The sequence below is a fragment of the Pseudophryne corroboree genome, chromosome 5 (genome assembly GCF_028390025.1).
Source record: "Pseudophryne corroboree isolate aPseCor3 chromosome 5, aPseCor3.hap2, whole genome shotgun sequence".
Classification (NCBI taxonomy): Eukaryota; Metazoa; Chordata; class Amphibia; order Anura; family Myobatrachidae; genus Pseudophryne; species Pseudophryne corroboree.
This window is the reverse complement of record NC_086448.1, coordinates 580,023,479-580,046,008: the sequence shown is the minus strand read 5'-3', so window position 1 is coordinate 580,046,008 and position 22,530 is coordinate 580,023,479. Positions and strand designations below refer to the sequence as shown.

At 44.0% G+C, this 22,530-nt stretch overlaps 2 protein-coding genes across 6 annotated transcripts in view; one reads left to right on the top strand and one right to left on the bottom strand.

The window, feature by feature from the left end:
- PTGR3 (prostaglandin reductase 3) overlaps positions 1-21,233 on the bottom strand; it is a 36,925-nt gene extending 15,692 nt beyond the window's left edge. The window contains exon 1 of the mRNA XM_063923351.1: positions 20,977-21,233. Within this exon, the coding sequence (XP_063779421.1) occupies positions 20,977-21,233 (257 nt within the window). The remainder of the gene's footprint in view (positions 1-20,976) is intronic.
- TSHZ1 (teashirt zinc finger homeobox 1) overlaps positions 18,591-22,530 on the top strand; it is a 121,188-nt gene continuing 117,248 nt past the window's right edge. The window contains exon 1 of one of the 5 annotated variants that reach the window (XM_063923347.1): positions 18,591-18,737. The gene's annotated coding sequence lies outside the window, so the exon portion shown is untranslated. The other 4 variants (XM_063923344.1, XM_063923348.1, XM_063923345.1 and 1 more) reach the window with 4 other exon arrangements.

Here is a 22,530-nt window from a genome sequence, read left to right as displayed (position 1 = left end):
TCCTGCGGAGCCGCTATTCCCCATGGTCCTTACGGAGTCCCCAGCATCCACTAGGACGTCAGAGAAACATACAATATATGAAGTCAGAGAGGACACAGACCATACAGGTCTAAGGTTGCATATGTAAAATTAAAAGTATTTTAAACTTGGTGTACTGTTATCTACGCAATTAGTAATCAAAACTATATTTGCATTTCAAGCCTGTTCGTTGCATTTTCTCAACAAAGACTAGATAACAAGACCTGCTGTAGTAAGAATGCAATACACATTCTTAATATATTTTAAGATCTAAATTGTCTCTACTCACAATGAATGACAATTGAATGATCTATAGATTGTAATCCTGCGAGCAGGGCCTTCCTACCTCTATGTCTGTCTGTTTTTACCCAGTTTTGTTCCATTACTGTTGTTCCCCAGTTTTGTTCTTTTACTGTTGTTCTAATTGTAAAGCGCAACGGAATATGCTGCGCTATACTGTTAATAAATAAATGACTTCCATATTGGCAACTGCAAATAATAAGAATTTACTTACCGATAATTCTATTTCTCATAGTCCGTAGTGGATGCTGGGGACTCCGTAAGGACCATGGGGAATAGCGGCTCCGCAGGAGACTGGGCACATCTAAAGAAAGCTTTAGGACTATCTGGTGTGCACTGGCTCCTCCCCCTATGACCCTCCTCCAAGCCTCAGTTAGGATACTGTGCCCGGACGAGCGTACACAATAAGGAAGGATTTTGAATCCCGGGTAAGACTCATACCAGCCACACCAATCACACCGTATAACCTGTGATCTGAACCCAGTTAACAGCATGATAACAGAGGAGCCTCTGAAAGATGGCTCACAACAATAATAACCCGATTTTTGTAACAATAACTATGTACAAGTATTGCAGACAATCCGCACTTGGGATGGGCGCCCAGCATCCACTACGGACTATGAGAAATAGAATTATCGGTAAGTAAATTCTTATTTTCTCTAACGTCCTAAGTGGATGCTGGGGACTCCGTAAGGACCATGGGGATTATACCAAAGCTCCCAAACGGGCGGGAGAGTGCGGATGACTCTGCAGCACCAAATGAGAGAACTCCAGGTCCTCCTCAGCCAGGATATCAATTTTGTAGAATTTTACAAACGTATTAGCTCCTGACCAAGTAGCTGCTCGGCAAAGTTGTAAAGCCGAGACCCCTCGGGCAGCCGCCCAAGATGAGCCCACCTTCCTTGTGGAGTGGGCATTTACAGATTTTTGGCTGTGGCAGGCCTGCCACAGAATGTGCAAGCTGAATTGTACTACAAATCCAACGAGCAATAGTCTGCTTAGAAGCAGGAGCACCCAGCTTGTTGGGTGCACACAGGATAAACAGCGAGTCAGATTTCCTGATTCCAGCCGTCCTGGAAACATATATTTTCAGGGAACTGACAACGTCTAGCAACTTGGAGGCCACCAAGTCCCTAGTAGCCGCAGGCACCACCAATAGGTTGGTTCAGGTGAGACGCTGAAACCACCTTGGGGAGAAACTGAGGACGAGTCCTCAATTCCGCCCTGTCCGAATGGAAAATCAGATAAGGGCTTTTTCAGGATAAAGCCGCCAATTCTGACACGCGCCTGGCCCAGGCCAGGGCCAACAGCATGACCACTTTCCATGTGAGATATTTTAACTCCACAGATTTAAGTGGTTCAAACCAATGTGACTTTTGGAACCCAAAACTACATTGAGATCCCAAAGTGCCACTGGAGGCACAAAAGGAGGCTGTATATGCAGTACCCCTTTTACAAACGTCTGAACTTCAGGGACTGAAGCTAGTTCTTTTTGGAAGAAAATTGACAGGGCCGAAATTTGAACCTTAATGGACCCCAATTTCAGGCCCAGACACTCCTGTTTGCAGGAAATGTAGGAATCGACCCAGTTGAATTTCCTCCGTCGGGCCTTACTGGCCTCGCACCACGCAACATATTTTCGCCAATTGCGGTGATAATGTTTTTGCGGTTACATCCTTCCTGGCTTTGATCAGGATAGGGATGACTTCATCCGGAATGCCTTTTTTCCTTCAGGATCCGGCGTTCAACCGCCATGCCGTCAAACGCAGCCGCGGTAAGTCTTGGAACAGACAGGGTCCTTGCTGGAGCGGGTCCCTTCTTAGAGGTAGAGGCCACGGATCCTCCGTGAGCATCTCTTGAAGTTCCGGTTACCAAGTCCTTCTTGGCCAATCCGGAACCACGAATATAGTGCTTACTCCTCTCCATCTTATCAATCTCAGTACCTTGGGTATGAGAGGCAGAGGAGGGAACACATACCCTGACTGGTACATCCACGGTGTTACCAGAGCGTCTACAGCTTATTGCCTGAGGGTCCCTGGACCTGGCGCAATACCTGTCGAGTTTTTAATCATGTGAAAGACTTCTGGGTGAAGTCCCCACTCTCCCGGGTGGAGGTCGTGCTGAGGAAGTCTGCTTCCCAGTTGTCCACTCCCGGAATGATTACTGCTGATAGTGCCATCACATGATTTTCCGCCCAGCGAAGAATCCTTGCAGCTTCTGCCATTGCCCTCCTGCTTCTTGTGCCACCCTGTCTGTTTACGTGGGTGACTGCCGTGATGTTGTCCGACTGGATCAACACCGGCTGACCTTGAAGCAGAGGTCTTGCTAAGCTTAGAGCATTGTAAATGTCCCTTAGCTTCAGGATATTTATGTGAAGTGATGTCTCCAGGCTTGACCATAAGCCCTGGATATTCCTTCCCTGTGTGACTGCTCCCCAGCCTCGCAGGCTGGCATCCGTGGTCACCAGGACCCAGTCCTGAATGCCTAATCTGCGGTCCTCTAGAAGATGAGCACTCTGCAACCACCACAGGAGGGACACCCTTGTCCTTGGTGACAGGGTTATCCGCTGATGCATCTGAAGATGCGTTCCGGACCATTTGTCCAGCAGGTCCCACTGGAAAGTTCTTGCGTGGAATCTGCCGAATGGGATTGCTTCGTAGGAAGCCACCATTTTACCCAGAACCCTTGTGCATTGATGCACTGAGACTTGGCTCGGTTTTAGGAGGTTCCTGACTATCTCGGATAACTCCCTGGCTTTCTCCTCCGGGAGAAACACCTTTTTCTGGACTGTGTCCAGGATCATCCCTAGGAACAGAAGACACGTCGTCGGAACCAGGTGCGATTTTGGAATATTGAGAATCCAATCGTGCTGCCGCAACACTACCTGAGATAGTGCTACACCGACCTCCAACTGTTCCCTGGATCTTACCCTTATCAGGGAATTGTCCAAGGAAGGGATAACTAAAATTCACTTCCTTCGAAGGAATATCATCATTTCGGCCATTACCTTGGTAAAGACCCGGGGTGCCGTGTACCATCCATACGGCAGCGTCTGAACTGATAGTGACAGTTCTGTACCATAAACCTGAGGTACCCTTGGTGAGAAGGGTAAATTTTGACATGAAGGTAAGCATCCTTGATGTCCCGAGACATCATGTAGTCCCCTTCTTCCAGGTTCGCAATCACTGCTCTGAGTGACTCAATCTTGAATTTGAACCTCTGTACGTAAGTGTTCAAAGATTTTAGATTTAGAATCGGTCTCACCGAGCCGTCCGGCTTCGGTACCACAACAGTGTGGAATAATACCCCGTTCCCTGTTGCAGGAGGGGTATCTTGATTATCACCTGCTGGGAATACAGCTTGTGAATGGCTTCCAAAACTGTCTCCCTGTCAGAAGGAGACATCGGTAAAGCCGACTTTAGGAAACGGCGAGGGGGAGACGTCTCGAATTCTAATTTGTACCCCTGAGATATCACCTGAAGGATCCAGGGGTCTACTTGCGAGTGAGCCCACTGCGCGCTGAAATTCATTGAGACGGGCCCCCCACCGTGCCTGATTCTGCTTGTAAAGCCCCAGCGTATACTGAGGGCTTGGCAGAGGCGGGAGAGGGTTTCTGTTCCTGGGAACTGGCTGATTTCTGCAGCCTTTTTCCTCTCCCTCTGTCACGGGGCAGAAATGAGGAACCTTTTGCCCGCTTGTCCACGAAAAGACTGCGCCTGATAATACGGCGTCTTCTCATGTTGAGAGGCGACCTGGGGTACAAACGTGGAATTCCCAGCTGTTGCCGTGGCCACCAGGTCTGAAAGAATGACCCCAAATAACTCCTCCCTTAATAAAGCAATACTTCCAAATGCCGTTTGGAATACGCATCACCTGACCACTGACGTGTCCATAACCCTCTACTGGTAGAAATGGACAACGCGCTTAGACTTGATGCCAGTCGGCAAATATTCCGCTGTGCATCACGCATATATAAAAATGCATCTTTTAAATGCTCTATAGGCAAAAATATACTGTCCCTATCTAGGGTATCAATATTTTCAGTCAGGGAATCCGACCACGCCAACCCAGCACTGCACATCCAGGCTGAGGCGATTGCTGGTCGCAGTATAACACCAGTATGTGTGTAAATACCTTTTAGGATACCCTCCTGCTTTCTATCAGCAGGATCCTTAAGGGCGGGCATCTCAGGCGAAGGCAGAGCCCTTACAAGCGTGTGAGCGCTTTATCCCCCCTAGGGTGTGTTTCCCAACGCACCCTAACCTCTGGCGGGAAAGGATATAATGCCAATAACATTTTAGAAATTATCCGTTGTTATCGGGGGAAACCCACGCATCATCACACACCTCATTTAATTTCTCAGATTCAGGAAAACTACAGGTAGTTTTTCCTCACCGAACATAATACCCCTTTTTTTGGTGGTACTCGTATTATCAGAAATGTGTAAAACATTTTTCATTGCCTCAATCATGTAACGTGTGGCCCTACTGGAAGTCACATTCGTCTCTTCACCGTCGACACTGGAGTCAGTATCCGTGTCGGCGTCTATATCTGCCATCTGAGGTAACGGGCGCTTTAGAGCCCCTGACGGCCTATGAGACGTCTGGACAGGCACAAGCTGAGTAGCCAGCTGTCTCATGTCAACCACTGTCTTTTATACAGAGCTGACACTGTCACGTAATTCCTTCCAACAGTTCATCCACTCAGGTGTCGACCCCCTAGGGGGTGACATCACTATTACAGGCAATCTGCTCCGTCTCCACATCATTTTTCTCCTCATACATGTCGACACAAAAGTACCGACATACAGCACACACACAGGGAATGCTCTGATAGAGGACAGGACCCCACTAGCCCTTTGGGGAGACAGAGGGAGAGTTTGCCAGCACACACCAGAGCGCTATATATATATACAGGGATAACCTTATATAAGTGTTTTTCCCCTTATTGCTGCTGTATAGTTAATACTGCGCCCAATTAGTGCCCCCCTCTCTTTTTTTAACCCTTTCTGTAGTGTAGTGACTGCAGGGGAGAGACAGGGAGCTTCCCTCCAACGGAGCTGTGAGGGAAAATGGCGCCAGTGTGCTGAGGAGATAGGCTCCGCCCCTTTTTTGCGGACTTTTCTCCTGCTTTTTTATGGATTCTGGCAGGGGTTAAATGCATCCATATAGCCCAGGAGCTATATGTGATGCATTTTTTTGCCATCCAAGGTGTTTTTATTGCGTCTCAGGGCGCCCCCCCCCCAGCGCCCTGCACCCTCAGTGACCGAAGTGTGAAGTGTGCTGAGAGCAAGGGCGCACAGCTGCAGTGCTGTGCGCTACCTTGTTGAAGACAGGATGTCTTCTGCCGCCGATTTTCCGGACCTCTTCTGCCTTCTGGCTCTGTAAGGGGGCCGGCGGCGCGGCTCTGGGACCCATCCAAGCTGGGCCTGTGATCGTCCCTCTGGAGCTAATGTCCAGTAGCCTAAGAAGCCCAATCCACTCTGCACGCAGGTGAGTTCGCTTCTTCTCCCCTTAGTCCCTCGATGCAGTGAGCCTGTTGCCAGCAGGTCTCACTGAAAATAAAACCTAATCTAAAACTTTCACTAAGAAGCTCAGGAGAGCCCCTAGTGTGCACCCTTCTCGTTCGGGCACAGAGATCTAACGGAGGCTTGGAGGAGGGTCATAGGGGGAGGAGCCAGTGCACACCAGATAGTCCTAAAGCTTTCTTTAGATGTGCCCAGTCTCCTGCGGAGCCGCTATTCCCCATGGTCCTTACGGAGTCCCCAGCATCCACTTAGGACGTTAGAGAAAAAAATGTGTTGTTACCTGTATTTTATCAAATTCAATATAAAAAAACAGGTCTGTGGGACGGGCTCTGTTGTGTGATATAAGGAGTAGTGACAGGTCTGTGGGACGGGCTCTGTTGTGTGATATAAGGAGTAGTGACAGGTCTGTGGGACGGGCTCTGTTGTGTGATATAAGGAGTAGTGACAGGTCTGTGGGACGGGCTCTGTCCCACAACACAATCGACTATTAACCAAAACTACAACAACACATCTTTTCATGATCTCAAAATATCTTTAAGTTATCTGCATTTTGCACAAGATCTGCGTCTCTCATCGATGCTCATTACCTGCTCCCATTAACGATTTTTTGGGGCTACGCCCACTCTGTGATGTGCCCTCCTAGGCACAATAAGACTTTCCGCTAAACTCCAAACTTTCAAGCCTTTCCTGAAAACTCACTTCTTCAGGCAGTTGATCAGATTCCAGGACCACACACACACACACACACACACACCCGCCATAAACCATTCTACCCAATTACAGTTCACACATAACTTTACATATTTTCTCTTATACACTCACACATGCCACCAGGAACATCTGCACTCTCACAGAACTGATATGCAATATGTAGCACTTATCCTCGTCTATAAATGCCTACTTCCCTATAGATTTGAAGCAGGGTTGTCTTACTTCTTTGTCTGTTATTGTCCAGTCTTGTTTCATTAACATTTTGTTCCCAATTGTAACCTGCAAGGGAATATGCTGGCTTTCTAAAAGTGATATTAATTTATTTATTTATTATTTATTAACAGTTTCTTATATAGCGCAGCATATTCCGTTGCGCTTTACAATTGGACCAGTAATAGAACAAAACTGGGTAAAAACAGACAGACAGAGGTAGGAAGGCCCTGCTCGCAAGCTTACAATCTATAGGGAAATAGGCATAGATACACAAGGATTGATGCTACCTATTGCATAATGGTCCACCAGATTGCTAGGTTCTTAATGGGTTGTATGATGATACCCGACAAAGTTATCCAAGTGTCAGGAGGGTGTGAGACTAAAGAAAGACATGATATGTGATGTTATGAATACTCTACAGAGGATGTAATTAGATAGGGAAGCACTGAAGGTTATGTGGGTGGGTCTGGAATTTGATAGGCTTGTCTGAAGAGGTGAGTTTTCAGGGAACATTTAAAGGTTTGGAGACTAGAGGCGAGTCTTACTGTGCGTGGGAGGGCATTCCACAGAGTGGGTGAAGCCCGGATAAAGTCCTGTAATTTTGAGTGTGAACAAGTAATGCGTGTGGATGAGAGACGTAGGTCTTGTGCAGAGCGGAGAGGTCGGGTAGGGAGATATTTTGAGATGAGTGAAGAGATGTATGTTGGTGCAGTTTGGTTAATAGCCTTGTATGTGAGTAAAAGTATTTTATATTTAATACGGTAGAATACCGGTAACCAATGGAGGGACTGACAGAGCGGATCTGCAGACGATGAACGTCTGGCAAGGAAGATTAGCCTCGCAGCTGCATTCAAAATGGATTGTAGTGGTGAGAGCTTATGTTTGGGAAGACCGGTCAGGAGACTATTACAATAATCAATGCGGGAGATAATGAGAGCATGGATTAGAGTTTTTGCTGTGTCTTGTGTAAGATAAGGGCGTATTTTGGATATGTTTCTTAGATGTATGTAACATGATCTTGAGACAGATTGAATGTGGGTAACAAAGGACAGTTCAGAGTCAAGAATGACACCTAGGCAGCGAGCTTGTGGGGTAGGGGTGATTGCAGAGTTCTCAACAGTGATAGATATATCAGGTTGGAAACTACTATTGGCCGGTGGAAATATAATTAATTCTGTTTTGGAAATATTAAGTTTGAGGTGGCGAGATGTCATCCAAGATGAAATGGCAGAAAGGCATTCAGGGACACGGCCCAATACAGATGGTGACAAATCAGGGGAGGATAGGTAGATTTGAGTATCATCCGCATACAGATGGTACTGAAATCCGAAAGAGTTGATTAGTTTGCCAAGAGATGTGGTATAGATAGAGAAAAGCAGAGGACCTAGGACTGAGCCTTGCGGTACTCCAACTGAGAGAGGTAGCGAAGGAGAGGTGGAATCAGAGAAACGAACACTGAAGGAGCGATTAGATAGGTAGGATTACGTTAATAAACGTAATAATATTTAACTATAAAATTAATACAATTTAAACAAGTTTTTATATATATACTTTCGTGGGTTACTGGAAACCCTAAATGTTTTGTTTTCTAATGTGTGCTATTAATTCCCAAGTTCCTGGTAAATCTTGTGTGGTGGTGTGCACTGTATTTGTGCTGCAGTTTTAGGACAATATACACAAAAAAAAAAAAAAAAAAAAAGTACAGTATGCAAGTGATACATACAATAAAAAAATTAAGAACATTCAAAGGCTGCATAGTAATAGAAAAAGAATAATTATGAAATATGTGGACAAACAGAAGCAATTCTTGTCCCTCACCACACAATTGAACCCAAGGATGACATATAAACACAATTTTCTTAATTTAATATTTCTTTCTAAAGTTCTCAATAAGACATTTTTGGCCCAGGGGTGCCGTGAAAAAATTCTGATACTCCAGGGCAGTGTTTTTCAACCACTGTGCCGTGGCACACTAGTGTGCCCTGAGCAGTCACCAGGTGTGCCGCCATAGAAGCACACCCAGGCCCGTCAGTGTATTGCCGCTACTGAGGCCCTGGAATGATCAATACTGGTGGGTTTAGTGGTTGCAGTGCCAGTTCTAATTTTGGGCCTGGGCAGTGTTGGGCTCTTCTGGCTTTCTCAGATGTGGCTCAGGCGTTACCTATGGAGCAGCTGCGACATGACATCTTAAGACACGCAACTGTACCATGCATCACCATTATATTTGAATGTGCCTTGGCAATAATTAAATCTTGTTCAGTGTGCTGTGAGTTGTAAAAGGTTGAAAATCTCTGCTCTAGGGTACCGCGACTCAAAAAAGTTTGGGAACCACTGGTTTATACCTTTACAACAACTGAAGTTTTTGAAGTTTGAAAAGTAACTTTCGGCAAAGGTAACCAGTGAACGGGCACATGTTCACCAACTGCAGTACCCTTACCTCTCTATATGCATAATGTCAGAAAACCTTCTGGTATATAATTTATTTTGTTGAAAGGAAAACATTATATTTATACTGTAAATTGCATTTACTGTGAAATTCTTATTGCCAAATAATTAAAATGTATGGGCAAAAGGCATTCCATAATGAAATTTGTTAAAACAAAACAAAAACTTCATACAGCTTTGCGCTGCCCAGCTGAAATGGATGATTAGTCAGTCAGAGAAAAGAAAGTAAAACGACTTTTGTAATTTTTTTAAAATAGGACACCAAAGTGGCAAATAATGTCTGTCATTAAAAGGGCAACATAACAGCCATACCAGAATGGCTAAATTATTAATAACAAATATTTGCTTTTCAATGTTATATCTATGAGCAAAGAACCAGAGTGTACAAATATTTACACAAAAGTGTTATCACATGGTAGGCAGAATACAGCAAAACACACTTATTTCTGCACTTGTCATAAGATAACAAATACAGATGCACTCGATTGGCTAGGCCATGTTGGCAGTTCAGACGATAATTAAATTAAACGTCTGCATTTTGATTAATTTAGTGCTCAAAGCTGGAGCCATGTTTTAGACTATAAACTCCAGTGGGAAAGACTGATATGAAGGACTCATTGTCCGTGGAAAGTAATATGGTGGCACTATACAGATACAGTGGACAATGCAATCTGAAAATGCAATTAAGTCCCAGTGACTAACTACAGCATATGGAAAATAAGGAACAGGACACTAGTAGTACTGCGATATGACCGGAACATTCAGAGGGATGATGAGGCTACCCATTTACTCTTGTCCATACGCTCAATGGTGGGGAGAGAAGGATACAACTTTACCTCTGTATCATACACCAATATATGAAATGGCAAATATCACACTGCTGAGAAAAGATCAATGTTGGTAACGAATGAATGTAATGAAGCAATGCAATAAGGCAAATGTGCGGCTTATGCATCGCCATCAAACTGATTTAATAGAAAGTTATGGATGGCCAACGTTTGACAGTTGTACACACCTCAAAGCGATCTGTGTTTGTAGACACTCGGGACAAGGGGCCCTATTCGGCACTGAAGCCATCTGAGATGTGTTTGCATTTCCCCGGTTTCCAGAGGTGTTTGCGGGGCGGTGATGCAGCATTGCGTGGAAACCTGGGGCTGTTTTTGGGTTGGCCACGTGACATCGCGCATGGCCGCTGCTACTCGGAAAATGGCGGCAACCCGACTACCTTCGCAGCCAGGCTGCCAAGGCAGTGGGCTACCCTAAATCAGCAATGCGATCGCATCGCTGGCCGCCATTAGCATGCTGGGAAGACTTGCCCTGTGCTGGGCGGCCCCAGCATTTGAGTGATAGCAGTTGCAGTGTTATTTTAGCAAAACTGCAACTGATGCTGAATAAGGTCCAAGGCCTCACAAAAAGAAAATAACAGCCAATTTAACAAAGTGCTTGTGAAGTTTCGTGAAGCACAAACAATGAAGAAGAAACCATCACTGAAGTATCTGCAGCAGGAAAAGAACATTTTATTTTTTTATTTTTTTTACAATAATTATTTTCTTTTTAGAAGAACTATGAACTAACTATAATGATTGCTAAACTCTAGCTTTGATGGATACTATGGACAACGAACTATATAGAGGATTCCAAATTCTACTTTTAACTTTTGTGTTCAGAACTTGTTCTTAAAACATCTTTAATCCTTTCCTGCCCACACCAGTGTCATATCTATCATGAGTACAGGGTGTGCAGTGCACACAGGCCCATGGGCATAGGGAGGCCCACACCGCACACCCTGTACCCACTTCTTCAATACTCACCTCACGGGAGTCCTGCATCGGCAGCTCCAGTGCTGCACAAATCGCCAGAAAAATGGCACGGCAATCATTTTCCCGACTAGTGAGTCTATGAGTGCTCAATAATGCGCTGCTGGCACGGATGGAGACTGCACATGGGCCTCCTCTTTTAATGCGCCCCTGGCCCACATACAATATAAAAGGACACACCTGTCCTACGTGATATATACTAAACACGTGTCTATGTTCTACCTTACAATGATGTTCCCATCAAATAGGGACCATCACAAGCAATGCATGACCAGATCGTGCTCAGACAGAGGGATGGGAATAGGAGACTTTGAAACATGGGAAACATACTGTATTCCATTGTTTCTTCTGAATACCAGATTGCTTTCTCTACCACTGGTGCATTAAGCTTAGGTGCCTCTGATATCTAATGCAATATTATATCTAGGGGATGCTTCACCTGAATGGCTTTAAAAAAGAAATAGTCATTTGATTTAGAATAAAAATTCAAGTAAATTAATGCAACAATAAAAAAATTTAAAAAAAGGGGAACAATTACCTGGCAAGCTCAAAAAAAGCACACACACACACACACACACGGTACATTTACTAAAGTGTAAGATTTCCCATAGTTCCAACAGAATGTTTCGATTAAATATCTGGCAAATTATAGAAAATTATAGCTAGAACTGTATTCGTTGCTATGGGCAACAACTCTCCTTTTGTAAACCCACACTTTAATAAATGTATCGATTGGAATGTATTGGTAGGCTACTAATAAAATCATCTTGTTTCTAATACGCTGCAATAGTGTGGGATCTGATTTAGCCCTGAAAAGGATGAAACACCTGAAAAACAAAGATTTAAGGTAACCATATTGTACAGACAACAGTCAAAACTGTGTCCATTATAGGACATCATATATACCCTGTGAAATACATTCAGGTGACCATAAGATATGCCTGAGGTGCAGTTACAGGTGGCAGGATCAGCCTCTGGGCTTTAAAGAATATTGGCGGGAATAGGCAAACAACATAAAATAAAATAAGGTATCCTCAATGATTTAAGATGCCACTACCACAATTACTAACTTAAAATAATGTGCAAATAAATACAACTGTAACAGTATTAAAGTTTCAATACAGTCATATGTACTAAGCCTTGGAAAGAGATAAAGTGAGAGAGATAAAGTACCGACCAATCAGTTCCTGTCATTTTTCAAACACGCTGTAACATGGCAGTTAGGAGCCGATTGGCTGGTACTTTGGGGGACATTTACTAAGCAGTGATAAGAGCACAGAAGTGAGCTAGTCGAGAAGTTGCCCATGGCAACCAATCAGCACTGAAGTAACATCTATAATTTGCACACTATAGAATTATACAGAGCTGCTGATTGGTTGATGGGGCAACTTCTCCACTGGCTCACTTCTCCGCTCTTATCACTGCTTAGTAAATGTGCCCCTTTGTCTCTCTCTAAGGTTTATCATATTGCCCCCAGTTCAGATTGAGAAAGACACTATGAAGTCAGTGGCCCTACCGAAATGGCATTTTCATCAAATGGCAGCCTCTGTTAATAACTCCACCACCATAAGGCAGTGTGGCGTAGTGGAAACCTACTAAGCGATAAAAAGCTGAGCTATTTGTCCCCTGACACCTAATGATATCAGACAATGGCACTATATGTTGCTTACCAGATCCGCCACTGACCCCGGACCTCTTTGGGCTTGTGCGGCCCTCTAGGATTAAGAGTGCAAACATAAACAACATGCCCACCAGGAACCATTCCATATTACATCAGGGAGATCGCTGGAGTACTGACATCAGCAGTGATAAGATAACACCTCTCCAGTGACTCTCATTAGAATACATTTTAGCACTAACACATTCTGCATCACTGTGATAAGCGGTGATGGAGGATATATACAGTAGTATCTTAAGATGACAATATTAATACATTTGCCCACATCTCTTTAATGGAGATTCTGGACCACAGTTTACTGCTCTCAGTCTGTGACAGCATGCCCTGAACACATATATGATTAAAGGTTCAAAACCAGGTAATACTGTATGCTGCTTTAACAGTTCTTGTAAGAAATACCTGAAGCACCACAGCACAGTCTGAACGTTCCTTTAATATATCCTTAATTACATAGGTATCAGGAAAGCTGTGCCTCACATACTGTACTGTAGAATTTCTCATTCAGCAATAAAATAAGTGCGGTGAAACATGAAATATTGTTCTAATCACGAGAACGTGTGTTATCTATTATTTCAAAAGTGCTGAAGTACTGTATGTTGAAGGGGTATGTATGTATGTATGTATGTATGTATGTATGTATGTATGTATGTTGAAGGGGTATGTATGTATGTATGTATGTATGTATGTATGTATGTATGCATGTATGCATGCATGCAGAAGGGAACATGATCGTACTATCAATTGTTTAATAGCATAGGGGGGTTCTACTATCTAATTCCACTGACAGATCGTGATTTTGGACTCCACCACCAATTTGCACAGATAGTTAAATAAACCCAAAAATGACATCGGAAAACATTGTTGTGAATGCACTTTCTGACAAAGAATGACATGGACTTCAAAATATAATCATGAGTTAAAGCATCATAAAAGGGAGAAAAGCAAACAGGTTGCCTATAATAAAATGGGTATTTATCAAAGCATGGTAAGTGATAAAATTGTGAGAGATAAAGTACCAAACAATCAGCTCCTGTCACTTTTCAAAACACGGGGTAGAATTATCAAATCTTGGAGAAAAATAAAGTACCAGTCAATCAGCTTCTAGCTGCCATGTTACAGGCTGTGTTTGAAAAATTACACTTGGAAGCTGATTGGTTGTTACTTTATCTCTTTTCAAATTATATATCTCCAGGGATTAGTATACAGGGGGTGATTCCGACTTGATCGTAGCTGTGCTAAATTTAGCACAGCTACAATCAGGAACACAGACATGCGTGGGGACGCCCAGCACAGGACTAGTCCGCCCCGCATGTCAGTCCCTGCCCCGTCGCAGAAGTGCGGCGATGCTTTTGCACTTCAGGAGTAGCTCCCGGCTAGCGCAGCTTTTGCGTGTTGGCCGGGAGCTACTCGATGCTGCCCGGGTCGCAGCGGCTGCGTGCAACGTCACGCAGCCGCTGCGGCCTGCCCCCCGCACGGTCCGGCCACGCCTGCGTAGCCCAGACCACGCCCACAAAACGGCGGCCAAACGCCCCCTCCCGCCCAGCGACCGCCTCTGCCTGTCAATCAGGCAGAGGCGAACGCTAAGCAACAACAGCCGTCGGCTGTCAGCCATGCGCCGGTGCACTGCGGCGCCAGCGCATGCACAGTTCTGACCTGTTTGCAGCGCTGCGAAGAACTGCAGTGAGCGATCAGGTCAGAATGACCCCCATACTAGATCCTACAGGCTATAAAATGTAAATTAGGAGCTGATTGGTTAGTACTTTATCTCTCACAATTTTATCTCTCCAAGCATTAGTAGCCCCCTTAATATTTCACACGCACACATTTATGTAATATATATATATTTTTTTCTTTCCATAAAATATGAAAGATTAAAGCATGTACAGATTAAAGGTAGGTTACTAAATATTTGTGATTATTGCTTCCATTCCAATATACGTGTACATTTCATCAGCATACATGCCTGTGTTTTGCCATGTGTATTCACAGTACAGTATGTATTAAGATTGTAAAGTTTTCAGCTAAAGGGAGCTGCAAGCTGAATAAATGTGGTTTTCATTGAACCAAAATGTTTAATACTTAAACTTACCTACAGTAATGAGTAGCCTGGTTAGTGTTTCTGGGTACAAGGAGGAGATGGTATATCTATATTAACCCTTAATTGTCTGAACTGCTTCACTAGTATTCTAGACTGGACATACACTCACTCTACATACTGCAGTCACAACAGGGGCTGAGTGACCAGAGGGAAACCGCACACAGACTTTATAAAAAAAAAGAAATGGGAGGAATCCAATGGAGGGAGGAGAGGTAGGGGGCACAGCAGATTAACCCCTAGAGTGTTTGAAGTGTCAGCAAACAAGCTGCAGGCACCTCCAACTGTAAAGTGGGTTAATTGCTGGGAAATAACAATAAATCTAAGCTTGGTATCCCCACACCTATTGTATACACCTTCCCCACTGATAGGTCACTTTGTGGTCACTAAAATAAAAGCGATATTTAACATCTACTATGTAAAAAAAAATGTGTTGGGGGGAAAAAACAAAACAATTAAGTGTGTAATATAGATAAACTGTAAATTTATCTGAAATAATAGTTGTCAATACATGGGGGGAAATAAAAACAAAACAAAAACAACCAGACATTGGACATTTGAAGAAAAAAAAATATTTCAAAAATAGGGCTAAAGAAAGGTATGTATTAATATAGAGGAGACATACCGTAGCACAATTATTAACCAGCTCTGGCTCACAATCAGAGGAGAACAAGACTTCTAGCATGAGAATACACAATCTGTCAGGGACACTTTTTTTTCTTTACATTTAAACAAACTAGACCTGCATCAAAACAAATATATGTATAGTCTGAAAGAAGGGATTGCATCTAGTAAATCTAACATACAAATAAAAGTACTGAGGCCAAATACAATCAAGACCTGTCTACATCATATGAAAGTTGTGTGCAAGAAATTCCTCTCCTTCATGGGTCAAAAGCATAGTGTGAAAACAGGCAAACTGATGATTATTAGAATCAGACAGGAATAACTTCAGGTAGCTGCCAGTTGACTGATAGAACAGGTCATGTGTTTGTGGTTGCCCTAAGGTTTTTTTGGGGGGTATGGTTAAGCTTCAGTAAATTTCCCCATCCCTTCCAATTGCAGTACTTAAAAGGGGTTTCATTAAATCAGACACACTGCAGACCAGTACTGCAAAGTATATCCAGATCTGCAAACAAGCAATAGATCTATTGTGCCAGATGACTTTCTCTGAAACTACAGGGATATAGCTAATGTACAGGGCTCCAGTAATTGTCAGCACTATAACAACTAGAATAATTACCTGTAGGAAATAAAAACTGGAATGACACCACTTCCTTTTCTCTCTCTTTCTAATAATTAGCACATTGCATACATAGCTTTTTAATTGCTAAGAAACGCTTGTGTACATTTTATATAGCCAGTTGTATTATTTACAATTTCCAACAATTAAATTAATTTTAAAGAAATATAAATGCATAGAGCTGTAATATTTGTATTTATCTAATAACTTATGTGTCTATCAAAAATGTGTGGGGAATAAATTTACCAAGTACTTGCAGCATCTCAGTAAACATTTTCACAATTACTGAAAAGATTTCTTAATGTGCCTTGAAGAAAATAAATCTAACAATGTATTAATTGGCTGGCACCAGTTATCCGTACACAATAATATGTGCATACTTGATTATAATTGTTAACACATTTTCAAGGAAAAGAAGTAAAAGAAACAGTTGTTAAACTGTGTAATCATATAATCACTTATTTTTCTATTCTGAAGTGCTCCTTATTCTTAAATTATCTTTATCACAATTATCTTCAAAAGAACACTGTGACACACTACATATTTGATAAACTAGAAAATTAAAACTATAGTACTATTTATTTTTTTAAAGAAAATAAAACTCGCAGAGCGTAAAAGTCGTGCTGGACAGATGCAATGTCAGTCAAGTTTATTCATATCAACATTGATAGAACCTTGGCCAGTATAATCTGCAACATAAAAGAACACAAGACTAGCATAATTTGTGAAGTTCCATTGTTTAAAGGATAAAAAAAAAAAAAGGACTGACGTAAACATGAAATATGTTGTGCAAAAATAAAATATTGGACAGGCCACATGTTTAAATAGTAAAGAACATTCAAATTATCATGGCTGAACGAACGCTAAATTAAATATCTAACTCAGTCTTAAAAGCAAATTATATAGATTATTTTGTAAATATATGTTCACAATACCATCATTTAATGTTTTCATGAAAGTTTTCTGTACTGCAATATTTTGGGAGGGAATATCTATATCTACACACACACATACACACACTATAAAAGAAGAAAAAAAAAAAATATATATATATATATATATATATATATATATATAATATTTAGTTTGCATTCTATGAAACAATGTTATACCACAATCGCTTTCTAGAAATGTATGAGGTATTAGATGCATTCCATTTTAAGCCGAGGAAAGGTAAAAAAACAAATGCACACACACAAAAAACAGACAGCTTTATAAAGCCTGCGATGAGCTTATTTAGAAAAAAGGAGAGGCATAAAATAGGATGTGTTAAAATTTCAAGGTCAGTGATGTGCTGTTCTTTTTAGTCAAAGGGACAAATCCTGGGGTTAGATTAGGGTCATCTGAAATATTTACAGTTATGGCAGCTGTGTGGTTACTACAGACTCACAAAATACGGCAAAACTCCTTCCCAAATCATTTAGTAAAGGTGGCAAAAAATTTTTAAAATTGCCACACCCACATCGCTATTTTTTGGTTTAAGAAGCTGGGCGTCTTTAACATTTCCTACTACACTGTGAAAAGTATGAAGAATTGTATGTTAAAAATCACACATACACGTGTGTGTGTGTGTGTGTGTACACGTGTGTGTGTGTGTGTGTGTGTGTGTGTGAGTAGAAGTGAGGGATATAGTATAAATGAGCAATTCATCCAATTAAACTCAAAGGCCACAAATCTATCGTAGCTGTCTTTTGCACATCAAAATGTGGAAATGTATAAGTGCAAGTGAAATTTTTGCACAAAGAGGGAGGTTTAATTGTGAAAAAGGGAAAGTTAAGCACTGTTATTATACACTGCCGCATACGATTTCTCCCCCTAGGAACACATAAAAGCAGCTTTGGGATAGGATAGAGAGCGACTTGATTTCAGAAAGGTCCTTAGGAGGAGTATGGTATTATTTGTAACAGTGGGTAAAATGGTTCAGAATTATTTGTAAACAGAAAAATAAATACGATTGTTATCTGTAATCAATGCCATAACAAATGAGCATCATGTGCACAAATAAGCCTCTCCCTTTATCCCAATACTACGGTATGAATGTTACTCTAATGATGATGTAACAATGTAAAATGACCCAGTAGATCTGTTTTTCACCCCTTGCAAGTAGTTTGCAGAAAGTATATACATTTTTTTGTTACCTAACTTAATCTGACATTGTTCACTACCTATAAACAAAGGGTTAACTATTTTTTTTTTTTTTTAAATAAATCAAATTAGTAAAGAATGCATGCAACGTTAATGATATATAAAGGCCAGGAACTACTGTATGTACAATTTTTTTAACCATGAATAAATAGATCATGAAAGATAAAAAGCTACGTAATAATAAAACAAATCAAAAACAAAGCACTGATCATTGCGGTGATCCAGTATGCTGATTATTTTTGCTCTTCTGCCTGTAAGATGCGTTTCCCTGGAGTAAAGAAGATGATCAGGATGATAGAAGAGATGGTGAGCAGACAAGAAGCTGTGGAGTACAAGGAGTGATTTCCCTTCCTGTTGATTCAGTGCTTCCTAAAGGTTAGTGACGTACAGAACAAACACCTCAGACTGGGGATCTTTAATGGATGAGAAGCCCTCACTCTATGGACCCTTCCTTGGATTAACAGCCCAGCTGCATTACATCTCATGTGCTGCCAGCATGCAACACACCCCTCCCTCTCACCACGCATACTGTTCCTGAAAGCCAGGTAAGAGAAAGTGCCTTGTCATTTGGCAGAAGCAGAGGGCTACAGGAGTGTCAGGGCATGCGTGTGTCTGTGCAGGCAGAACCTGGCAGGGTGCTGAAAAGAATGATGGTAAAATAAAACTAACAGTCGCCAGATGGCGGCTGGTGCAACTTATTTTGGGATCACAGGAAGTAACAGAGAGAAGCTGACTTGGGAGGGATGGAAAATAAGGTTTTATGTGCTGGAGTGTAATAAGTGAGCTTACAGTATGCTATATATTTACACTATATAGTTGTAGAATAGTGAATGAACTCCACTCGGTTTCCTGGCTGTAAGGGTATTTTGCTGTGGAGTAAAGAAGAGCAAGTGACCCAATGATTCTAGTGGATGATGGGGGTTGTAATGACACTTGTGGCACACTAGTAGACTATGGAATCTGCCAATGAAGTGCAAAACTGTTAGGAAAAATAATAATAGAAAACAAAAGAACACATGGTAAAAAGGATGTAAAGTGTGATATAAGAAGTGATCATTAACACTAAGCCATAATTCTGCTGGCGGGGGCGTGTGAGCTAATCCATCCTGCACTGGAAGCTGGGAGGTGTAGTGTGTGAGCGAATCCATCCTGCACTGGAAGCTGGGAGGTGTAGTGTGTGAGCTAATCCATCCTGCACTGGAAGCTGGGAGGTGTAGTGTGTGAGCTAATCCATCCTGCACTGGAAGGTGTAGTGTGTGAGCTAATCCATCCTGCACTGGAAGCTGGGAGGTGTAGTGTGTGAGCTAATCCATCCTGCACTGGAAGCTGGGAGGTGTAGTGTGTCAGCTAGGCGCACTGGAGGCTGGGAGGTGTAGTGTGTCAGCTAGGCGCACTGGAGGCTGGGAGGTGTAGTGTGTCAGCTAATCCAACCTGCACTGGAAGCTGGGAGGTGTAGTGTGTCAGCTAGGCGCACTGGAGGCTGGGAGGTGTAGTGTGTCAGCCAGGCGCACTGGAGGCTGGGAGGTGTAGTGTGTCAGCTAATCCAACCTGCACTGGAAGCTGGGAGGTGTAGTGTGTCAGCTAGGTGCACTGGAGGCTGGGAGGTGTGGTGTGTCAGCTAGGCGCACTGGAGGCTGGGAGGTGTAGTGTGTCAGCTAGGCGCACTGGAGGCTGGGAGGTGTAGTGTGTCAGCTAGGCGCACTGGAGGCTGGGAGGTGTAGTGTGTCAGCTAATCCAACCTGCACTGGAGGCTGAGAGGTGTAGTGTGTCAGCTAGGCGCACTGGAGGCTGGGAGGTGTGGTGTGTCAGCTAGGCGCACTGGAGGCTGGGAGGTGTAGTGTGTCAGCTAGGCGCACTGGAGGCTGGGAGGTGTAGTGTGTCAGCTAGGCGCACTGGAGGCTGGGAGGTGTAGTGTGTCTGATATGCGCACTGGAGGCTGGGAGGTGTAGTGTGCCAGCCAGGTGCACTGGAGGCTGGGAGGTGTAGTGTGCCAGCCAGGTGCACTGGAAGCTGGGAGGTGTAGTGTGTCAGCTAGGCGCACTGGGGGCTGGGGGGTGTAGTGTGTCCGCTAGGCGCACTGGAGGCTGGGAGGTGTAGTGTGTCCGATATGCGCACTGGAGGCTGGGAGGTGTAGTGTGTCCGATATGCGCACTGGAGGCTGAGAGGTGTAGTGTGCCAGCCAGGTGCACTGGAGGCTGGGAGGTGTAATGTGCCAGCCAGGCGCACTGGAGGATGGGAGGTGTAGTGTGCCAGCCAGGCGCACTGGAGGATGGGAGGTGTAGTGTGCCAGCCAGGCGCACTGGAGGATGGGAGGTGTAGTGTGCCAGCCAGGCGCACTGGAGGATGGGAGGTGTAGTGTGCCAGCCAGGCGCACTGGAGGATGGGAGGTGTAGTGTGCCAGCCAGGCGCACTGGAGGATGGGAGGTGTAGTGTGCCAGCCAGGCGCACTGGAGGATGGGAGGTGTAGTGTGCCAGCCAGGCGCACTGGAGGATGGGAGGTGTAGTGTGCCAGCCAGGCGCACTGGAGGATGGGAGGTGTAGTGTGCCAGCCAGGCGCACTGGAGGATGGGAGGTGTAGTGTGCCAGCCAGGTGCACTTCAGGATGGGAGGTGTAGTGTGCCAGCCAGGTGCACTTCAGGATGGGAGGTGTAGTGTGCCAGCCAGGTGCACTGGAGGCTGGGAGGGGTAGTGTGCCAGCCAGGTGCACTGGAGGCTGGGAGGTGTAGTGTGCCAGCTAGGTGCACTGGTGCTGTACATGTAATACAGGGAATGGAAGTAGCTTACCGGTTTCGGATGAGGAGATCTCCATCCCCTGGAACTGGCACTGGTACACTGTGTATTAGTGTAACAGCCTTTCTGAAGTCAGGGCTCAGTTGGGTGACCATCAGCTTTTTCATGGAGGTGGGGATAGAGGAACCTTGGAAATCCACAAAGTGGTGGGAGTAAGACATGTCCACAATGGGCCGAGAAGGACAGATGAGTGACCCCGATCTTGTGCACTGCAGCAGCCCCAGCCCTGCTCTGACACGCAGCAAGCTCATTATCTGCCTGTGCACTTTACCCCTGAGCACTAAGGCCTATGTCCCTGCACACACAGGCCGGCTTACACCCACTGCTGCTGCTGCCGCACAGGCAAGGGGAAGCACTATGCAATCGAAACAAATAATTAGGCGGGTCTCTCAATGCAAAACTGACACAGCCTTGCTGTTCCCTGCCTGCGTCCCTCCCACCCCTTTCTTTCCAAAACCTTCAGGAAGGGAAGTGAAGATGGGGAGAAAAGCAGCAGATAAAGAAGCAGCCAAATCCCCTGGAGCTGATCTTCTGCACCGTCACTAAAATGAAACAGGAAGAAAGTTGAGCTGTCTGCAGCCTCCCATTATCAGCAGCAGCAGCAGCGTGTTGTCTCACCTAACATGCCCAGCCGGCCTCCTCCATACACGCTGAAAACTTATGGTTTACTCTCACTGCCATCACTAATCTGCATAGACAGTTGTTTATTTCCTCTAAATCACACAAGAGGTTGCTGAGTACAAAGCAAACGCCCGAGGCACAGTAATCCCATAAACAGTTCAGTGCAGATTACCTTGCAGCTAAACTGATCCCATTACCCAAGGTAAGTAATACATTGGCAACAAAAAAAATCAAGTTTCTTATGCTTCTGTCCTCTAGTCGCTGGGTATAACTAGCATCTTGTTTGTAGGAAGCCTTTCTTCCCCCTCCCAAATAAACTACACACTCAGTGCCACTGGAAACGAAGGAGTTAATAAGCAGAGCGATTCATGAAGTGTTCGGTAGGGGAGGGTGGGGTGTGAGGGAAAAGTTCTGAGGATAACTGTGTGTAGTGTTATTCTCTTACGGTGCCCAGGAGCAATGGTCTGCTCCCTGGAAGGCCCTCCCCTTCCTATGTGAAAGGCTCATTTCCCTCACAAGGTGATACAAATCAACCCTGAGAAGGCAGCTGCTAGAGAAGCCTTTCATGTCTGGAGGTGTAAACCTCTACATCAAAGGGACCTCTTGTGTGGGGCCCCTACATAGGAGGATGCACAGACCGGGCATGTATTCCTGGGTAGGTTCACAGGGCAGTGCTGCACTGGACTCAGCTAGTAGTTTCATGTTGCAGAAGCACTTTCTATAGTACTACTGTCAGGTCTTCCCCCTCCTCTAGTGTCTGATGCTTCACAGGCAATCAGGTAAATGCTTCACATCAGCAAAATCCAGGTATTGTAATTCTTCCGTAGACCACAGAAATAAGACACTCACAAGCAGAACTAGTAATATGCACTAGACAGTGACATCACTCAGCACTTTGCTACTACTAATACTTTGCATTATTATACT